The 9,617-nt window shown below is 33.9% G+C and overlaps 1 protein-coding gene across 1 annotated transcript; it reads right to left on the bottom strand.

Moving 5' to 3' along the window:
• Nucleotides 1-859: 859 nt before the first annotated feature.
• LOC128201735 (uncharacterized) lies at nucleotides 860-5,517 on the bottom strand. Its single transcript, XM_052899549.1, has 3 exons — nucleotides 5,272-5,517; nucleotides 2,785-2,877; nucleotides 860-1,228 (listed from the first exon to the last, which is right to left on the bottom strand). Exons 1-3 carry the CDS (start codon nucleotides 5,446-5,448, stop codon nucleotides 1,028-1,030), a joined length of 471 nt encoding a protein of 156 aa, XP_052755509.1. The 5' UTR covers nucleotides 5,449-5,517; the 3' UTR covers nucleotides 860-1,027.
• Between the last annotated feature and the right edge of the window lie 4,100 nt (nucleotides 5,518-9,617).

Genomic DNA, 9,617 nt, shown 5'->3' with positions numbered 1-9,617 from the left:
ATTCATTTATACAAATTTTAATTTTAGATATATGTTTAAGAAATTCCGCCCCATAATCAACCCCATCGGCTAAGGGGAGAAAGGAATTGTTATTGTAAAGACTGAGAATCCCATTGCTAGCAATATACCCAACCAGGTCGACCTCCTCGCGGTTACCCCTGGAAACTATCATGGTTAATTCCTGATGAATTCAACATTTTTTTTATACAACTTAGAATGGCAAACAAGCTGACGGCCCACCTGATGGAAAGTGGTAACCGTCACCTATAGACATGAGCAGTACCACGGACATAACAGAGTATACTGTTTCACCCATGATACCCCCCATGAGGACTCAGGTGTTATTCCTCTGTACCCAATAAATTCATGTCATATCCCACACTCCAAACCTAAACACAGCCATGCAAACACAACTGCTTCACGGTAGAAACACGAATGGGACAGAGGTATCCAAGCAGTCGACTTTTGTACAAAGTCTTCCTCTGGGCTAACTGGCCTGTTTTCATTCTCATCTATCACCCTTCTCTGTGCTCCGCCAGCGTATCCCGTTAGCATAAGCAGGGTTACCATTCCATTTTCACCCATCAAAAAAAAAACCCATTGGCTACAATCTACATATGTTCTGAGTTCATATAGATGGATATACTATACAATACTGAACTGATTTTCATAAAATTCCTATGAAACCAGTCTGTAAGTATGCTTTTTCAGATAAAAAAAAAGAATTTTTCAAATCGATTCATAACTGTGTGAGTTATAAGGTAATAAACAAAAACAAAACAATACAATCGAATTGAGAAACCACTTTCTTTTTAAAGTCGGTGGAAAAGACAAAATCATTATACAAAAAAAAAATATATATATATATAATTATTTATTTAAATATTTATAATAATTGTTTACAATATTTAATTTAATAATAATTGTACAAATATTTTAATAATAAATCAACTGTTAACTCACTTGAAGGCACATGTCAAAGGTTTGCAGTTTTAAATCACTTATTTCCTAAAGTTTTTTTTTTAATCTACGAGGTTTTTGTGTCGTTATCGATGAGTTTGATTCCTGCTGCGTCCGACAATGGTCCTTGCTGTGACTTAGTATAAGCCAGCACTCTGATGTGGTAAAGTACATTGAACTTTATACCGTCTATGTTAGCCGTGGTAATGGTAGCATCGGGAACTTTGATCTCGCGTGGTACTCCACTGGGTATCTTGGTCGTGTCCAGCTGGAATTAAATTATTATTATTATTGTTTCATGCTTTATTAAAAACAAAAATTACATTGTTATATATTTATTTAAAAATAAAGATATACAACAGACGAGCTTGCTCCTTAAGAGTTCTCTTCCAGCAAACCCTGAGTGGCAAGAAGCATTAATTACCAGCAAGTAGTATATATATGTAGTATAAAAAGTGGAAACAGTATAGTTGTTTCTACTGAGAAATTAATTAGTATTTTTTTTTTTAACTAAAACATAGTAACCTTAAATGATGTTCAAGATCAGAGTACTAAGAAATTCATTGTTTATTATTCAAACACGAAACAAAGCAAGCGAACAGCGGCAACAAGTGGCTGCAAAAATGTCAGTAATATGCTTTTCTAGACAATTTTATCGTATAATTTTAAATACATTAGATATAATTCAATATGGTTTTTAGACCTATAATTTAATTTTTCATTAATTTTATAAAATATAAATATATGCATGCCTACAATCGGTTAAACAGGTGCCAAACTTAATACTACGTCACTTTTGTTAATAATTTCAAGAATGTTTAATGTAAATAAACTCATTTCATTTCATTGATTGACTTGAATAATTTGCTACAAAATCAAGCTTAAGATTTACTATTTAACAACCGACTTCAAAAATAAAGGAGTGTATAGAAACTGTGTGTCGGAGTGTCTAGTGTCTGACTGTCTAGTGTTTGAGTGTCTAGTGTACGACTGACTAGTATTTGAGTGTCTAGTGTCTGAGCGTCAAGTGTCAGAGAGTCTAGGGTCTGTGTGTGTTAGTGTCTAGTGTCTGAGTGTCTAGAGTCTGTGTGTCTGAGTGTCTGAGAGTCTAGTGTCTGAGTGTCTAGTGTCAAGTGTCTAAATATCTAGTGTCTGAGTGTCTAGTGTGTGTGTCTACTGTCTGATTGTCTAGTGTGTGAGTGAGTAGTGTCTGATTGTCTAGTTTGTTACTTCACAACATACAAAGATATTAATAATAACTTTTTTTTTATACAACTTAAAATGGCAAACATGCTGACGGTCCACCTGATGGCAAGTGGTAACCGTCGCCTATAAACATGAGCAGTACCATGGACATAACAGAGTATACTGTTTCGCCCATGATACTCCCCCATGCGTTGCCATTCTTGAGGACTCAGGTGTTATTCCTCTGTACCTAGTAGATTCACGCCATATCCCGTCCTTCAAACCGAAACACAGCCATGCAAACGCAACTACTTCACGGTTGAAACACGAATGGGACAGAGGTACCCAAGCAATCGACTTTTGTACAAAGTCTCCCTCTGGTAAACTACTATATAACTAATGATATGACAGTAATATTACAATGTATTTCAAGTACTTTATCTACTAAACAAAATATGTAAAATGAATAGTTAGTTGGTAGATAATACCACATTTTAGATAATTGATAATTCTATTTGTTCCTACTGCTCACAAAATGGTAGATACAGGTGGAAAAAATCCACTCTTACCATCTAGAGGGGAAGTTAGTAGGAACAAGTGTAAATGGCCGAATAAGTTAGAAAAAATTTAAAAACATACCTCAGGCTCTTTTTGCTCCTGGACAAGCACTTTCTCTCCGTCCTTAACTTCGTATTTGTATACCGTTACAGGTGGAATCTCCCACACTTTTACCTGAAAATATTTAAATAATATAATTAGCAAACAATTTGAGAGCGAATTTTTACATTTAGATGGACTTGGGTTTTGGAATGGAAAAATAGAAGACTAGCTCACCTAGGTAAATGACAAATGAATGTACCGAGAGAAAAATCACAAATATATATATTTTTTTATACAACTTAGAATGGCAAACAAGCTGACGGCCCACCTAATGGAAAGTGGTAACCGTCGCCTATAGACATGAGCAGTACCATGCACATAACAGAGTATACTGTTTCCCCCATGATACCCCCCATGCATTGCCATTCCTGAGGACTCAGGTGTTATTCCTCTGTACCCAGTAAATTCACACCATATCCCACCCTTCAAACCGAAACACAGCCATGCAAACACAACTGCTTCACGGTAGAAACACGAATGGGACAGAGGTACCCAAGCAATTGACTTTTGTACAAAGTTTCCCTCACATTAAAAAGAATTTTACTTATTATATTTCGAAATTAACTTCAAATTTAAATTTAATTATTATCTGTCTGTTATATACACATTTTACATCTAAGTACTGTAAATATTGATTGAATTAATTTAATTTAATAAGACTAATAGAAGTTAATACAATAATGTTTAAAAACGTTGTTCCTGTCTATCTCACCAAAAACGCAAACCAAACTTGATGCGGTTTCTACTTTTGTGTTTCTGAAGGTGTTGGAATACTATAATATTAAATTTAGTATTTCCAACAGAATGTCTATCTCGAATTTTAATATATATATATTTTGTTTATAATTTTCTATCTAATGTCTCGCCAGTCAGAACTAACCTACTTCTTACCTAAGCACGCTCTCTTAACTCGCGCAGTACAGTTATTAAATAATATTATAAACGTCATTGTTATTTTTAGTAGTAGCCTGCCAAAGATATTAGAAACGGCTCAGAAATATCTGGAGTTATCTTTAAAGCCGGCCGCACACCTGCAATGCCGTTGGTGTTGTGGGTGATCATGGGCGGCGGTAGTCACTTACCATCAGGTGAGCCGCATGCTCGTTTGCCCCATGTGTTGTAAAAAAAAAAGTCGGGGGTTTTTTTGCAATGCGGCAATGCGGCTGGTGGTAAGTGAGTCACTTACCTGGCGGTAGGTGACTTGCGGTAGTCACCACCGCCCATGATCACCCACAACACTAACGGCATTTCAGGTGCGCTGCCGGCCTTTTACAAAGTTTTAAATACTTTTATTATAATTTTGTATGTCTTAGGTTTATGACATTGATTTGGTTTTTGCTGTCATAATGTTATAATTGTTTTTAATGAATAAATAAATAAAATAAATAAATCTTGAAGCGGTTCATTACATTGGTTATCCTACTTTTGATGTTTATGCGTTCGAAGTAGCGAACAAATGGATAGTCATATAAATGAAATCTCAAATAATACATTCATAATAATAAAAGTGACAGTTTCAATTTGTTTCAAACGAGAATTAATGGCAATTGAGTTAATAGACTAGCCGCGGACCATGGTGCTACTAGTCTCAGTATTAGATCATACACCTCGAGCTTACCAAAAAACTGGTTAAAATCACCTACGTCCACTTGAAATCTATTTTTATAATACGAATCATGCTATTATTCAGTGTTGCCAGTAATTAAATTAAAAAATACCTGTAATAGGTGTTTTATTTTTACATTTTGAATTTGGAACAATTTTTTTTCATCTTCTCGCGTTCCAGTATCGCTGTGTTCATGAAATTGTAATGTATTGTATATGTCATAAAATGCTTAATACTTATAAAATTAATAATAAAACAATTATTTTTATACCCCCCATACGTTGCCATTCCTGAAGACTCAGATGTTATTCCTCTGTACCCTGTAAATTCACGCCATATCTCACCCTTCAAACCGAAACACAACCATGCAAACACAACTGCTTTAAAGTTGAAACACGAATGGGACAGAGGTACCCAAGCAATCGACTTTTATACAAAGTCTTCCTCTGGTACGCCTCTCGTGAATAAAAAATTTATTATTATTTTATTCTTATTATAAGATTATTATTTATTTATTATTATTATTTTATTCTTATTATAAATCTTCTCGTGAATAAAAAAAATTATTATTATTTTATTCTTATTAGTTTCCAGAGGTAACCCCATAGAGTTCGACTTGATATTGCTAGCAATGGTAACATTTACCATTATTCTCGATTGCTAATAATCCCCTATTTTAAATACACTATCGATACTTGACGCGATGAAATATGAAAGTACCTACATAGCTGATTTTTATTGTCGCCGTTTCGACGTGGATTGCACTACCGTGTCTCACGGCAAAAATTAAAAAAAAAATATTAAAAAAAATAAATAAAATAATAAACATAATTATTAAAAAATAAGTAAATAAAACTTACCACATATCCGAGAACGGGTTCGTTTGAGATTACATTTTCGACTTTACTCCAGGATACGTCGAGGGAGTCGTCCCGGGCTGTCAGAATGGTTATATGAGGTGCTGGAATCGTATTAGTTGGCTGCCCGCTTGCTAATAACGCTTGAGTGACAGCAACTAGCAATATGAAGTACTTCATGTTTACTGTAGACAGTTGAGACACGAGCGTCCGATTCAGTGTCGAGTGACGATATGTGTGGTCATATGGATTGTTTGCTTTTAAAATACTGTGTTGAAATGCAATCTAGCTGATTGGTCGAGAATGAGTCATGCAAATGACGTGATTAATTAAAGGTGATAGTGTAAAAGCAATGAGAACAGATAATGTTACACTTAATATACATATAGTTCTTTTTACATATATGAAAATTGCTTGTTTGTCCAAAAACATATTGAATTGTTTGTAACTAAATCCACAAATAGAAGTCAAAGACTTCAAAATGAATTAGAAATACCGACACAGAGACTTAACGTGTTTCAAAGAAATAGTTACTGCATGGCTATTATAATATATAATAAATTGTCTTATAATGTTAAAAATTTGACTAACACACAGTTTAGGAGAAGATTGTTTGACTATTTAATTGATGGTTGTTTCTATTCTGTGAAAGACTTTTTGAATAGATGTAATTTGTGATACTTGACACTGTAAAGGCATAACATTGACTTAATTCGTGATTGTAATTTGAAGTAATTGGTTTTGTTCATGTTATTATGACTTATTTTGGATATTATAAAAAAAAAAAAAAACATTTACACACCGAAATGGTAAATATTGCTGAACAACTGTAACTTAAGATCTGCTACTGGCAATTCCCAATATTTTGTAAATAAATTATTATTATTATTATTACATATTTAAAGACTTCTGACCACGATTTTGTGTTGTTTGTCGAGGTATTTTTAAGAGACTACAGCATGGGGTTCTTCGAAAAAGGAATAAAGAGGTTTCTTCAATATTGCAGGCGGTCATAGGGTATGTTAACCACCTATACATGCCACTTCAGTGGTATAAAAAACGATTATTTATTTTATTTTGAGTGCACCATTAGATATAATATTTCGACCCCATTAGAATAGAATAGAATAGAATAAATTTATTGTGAGCTGTATGTTACAATTTTTCGTAAGATGTTATTAACGTCTCAAAGGAAAACAGCCTACCCATACATCGGGCATACAATACGATTAATTACAATTGCAAGAACAATGGACGAGACGTATTTTACGAGATATGAACATTGTCTCTCATAAAACAATCGACTTAAATTGTGACAAAATTAACTATTTTTATTAAAAAATAAACTGCTGAACAGAATTTGATAAAATTTACTATTTAAGATAAAAAATAAAAAGATAAAGAAAATCCAAAGCGGTTTATGACTGACGTAACAAGTATAAAAATAAAGAACTAAATTGGGAACTGCCTTCTTTTTTAAGTATGCTTAGAAATGCGGGTATGAATCTGTTTACTTTTTTTCTTCAACGTTTATTTTGATAGACGGCACCTCTGGATTTCACTGTAAGGATTTTTTTATACAACTTTGAATGGAAAACAAGTGGACGGCTCACCTGATGGAAAGAATAACTGTCGCCTATAGACATGAGCAGTACCATGGACATAACAGAGTATACTGTTTCGCCCATGATAACTACCATGCGTTGCCTACAATTTTCTATACTGCCTAATGCCTAATCCTGCTCTGGTGATATGAAATGAAATGAAATGAATTTATTTTGCTAGAATGTACCAGAGGGAGACTTTGTACAAAAGTCGATTGCTTGGCTACCTCTGTCCCATTCGTGTTTCTACCGTGAAGCAATTGTGTTTGCATGGCTGTGTTTCGATTTAAAGGGTGGAATATGACACTGAATTTAATGGGTACAGAGGAATAACACCTGAGTCCTCAGGAATGACAACGGGGGAGTATCATGGGCGAACAGTATACTCTGTTATGTCCATGGTACTGCATGTGTATAGGCGACGGTTACTACTTTCCATCAGGTGGGCCGTCAGATTGTTTGCCATTCTAAGGTGTATAAAAAAAAAATTTGGTAGTTTTAGATGAAAGAGGTTTACATTTCCCATATACATTCTGCCAGCATGTCGGCGTGCAAATTATATATGATATATATATATATATATATATATATATATATATATATATATATATATATATATATATATATATATATATATATATGAGAAATCTACATTTATTCTACATTATATTTCCTTTTATTAGTCATATAAATCAGTACATATATAATTTATTATAGTAAATAGAAAATAAAACTTAGGAGCAAAAGTACCAATTACATCTCCAGTATAGGTTGTCGAGTACATTTGTTTTTTAAGTACAGCTAAGTACCTTGTAGGTTCTGTGAAAGGGATGGTTAGTAAAGGGGAGGTTAGTCCTCACTGCTATCAATATATCGGGTCGACCTCCACGCGGCTCTTTCTGGTAACCATCGTGACTAATTTATCGTTGAATTCGTCACGATGGACTAACTGACATGCCTTTTCATCCTCACCAATCATTTCTCATTGGTGCCCTGCATAGCCGATAGCGCAAGCTGGGTTACCACTCCATTATCATCCATAACCCTTTGAGTGCTGCTAGCAATATCCCCAACCAGATTGACCTCCTCGCGGTTCCCCCTGGAAACTATCATGGTTAATTCCTGATGAATTCATCATGATGGGCTAACTGGCCTGTTTTCATTCTCATCTATCACCCTTCACTGGTGCTCCGCTAGCGTATCCCGTTAGTGCAGGCGGGGTTACCATACCATTTTCCCCATAAAAAAACGCTTTGAGTGCCGGCGAGCACCATCTCGCGCGTACGCATTACAATTAAAAGTGCCACGAGCGTCATAGCGCTCGTGAAATCAGCCGCTTGCTGTAAAAAAAAAATATTAAAATTGGATAATTTTTGAAGGAGATACAGTTTTTTAAAGATGATGTCATTTATCCAAGGGTACCGTACGATGGTAGAAAATGGCTGTGGGCATCGTATTGAACAATTCCTCTGAGCACAATCCATTGTACAGGCGGTAGAACACGCAGAGTGAGGCAAAATCTCTCCTAAGATTTAAGGGTTCGATACCGCCTGTGAGCCTGGGATCATCGACAATTCTCATGGCTCGTCGTCAATGGCACTATAAGGGATAAAATGAAAAGTACCTTGTAGGCATAAAGTCTACTTAAAGGTCAGTATTTGAGTCTTAATTTTTTTTTTCACAGAATACATCCATAAATCGCAGGGGCGCTCCTCATCGGGCAAATTAAACATTATTCTTTTCGCATCCAAATTCCTATCGGGGACTTTTATTGGAATTTTTGTCGATCGTGTACGAGTACGTGCCAATAAATACTGTGCTAAGCGTTTGTACGGCTCACACCCCAAGCATTTAGCTCCTTTATGTCAATCGGAACTAGTGTCGCCAACGGCGGTTCCTAATATTTTGGGATAAACATAATTGAAAAATTAAAAATAAAAACAAATACAAAAAAAAATTTTTGTTACTTATAATAATTTGAATTTAATAAAAAATAAAAATCATGCCTTTTCTAGCTGTCGACGTGTCTTTTATTCATGAAATTTAAAATATTTAAAATAAAGCAAAATGCAGCTAGAACATTAACATTTTTGGTGCCGAATTCCGGGAATAAATCGAGGACCTTTAGATGTTTATGTTAACACATAAAAACTTTCTTGTTACTTATAATAATTTGAATATAATAAAAAATACAAATCGTTCTTTTTTCTAGCTGTCAACATGTCTTTTATTTATTAAATTTAAAATATTTAAAATAAAGCAAAATACAGCTAGAAATAATGCAATTGATAATATGTAATGAACGTGTAAGATCTTTAAGAACTTTCTATTTTTAATAGACTTCGGAAAAGGAAATTAAATGAAATGACATTTAACATAATAAAGGTCATATGACAGAACTTTTTGGCGTCTGTTTAATTGCCTTAAAATTGTAGGCGTAAAAATTTGGTGTTTAAATTAAATAAAGATACAAAACTAATGTTGGTGATTGTTATGATTAAAGAAAAAAATAAATTTAAATTAAACCAATAAATTTGTATAGGTACATATCCAATACTGTCAAATGAAATTAATAATTTCATTTTTTATGCCATTAAAAAGGACGTCTTCAAGTCGGTTTTATTTTTTCGTATGTTTGTTAATTCAGTAAACCGTCATTTATAAATTGATTTAAAAAGTGTATTTCTTATCTGAATGGATATATATTCAAATTAGGCCCATATAAATTTTATCAATGTGGATCCA

Source organism: Galleria mellonella, unplaced genomic scaffold (genome assembly GCF_026898425.1).
Source record: "Galleria mellonella isolate WM207_F2 unplaced genomic scaffold, CSIRO_AGI_GalMel_v1 utg574, whole genome shotgun sequence".
NCBI lineage: Eukaryota > Metazoa > Arthropoda > Insecta > Lepidoptera > Pyralidae > Galleria > Galleria mellonella.
The sequence above is the reverse complement of the archived record's forward strand: the minus strand, read 5'-3'. Positions and strand labels throughout refer to the sequence as shown.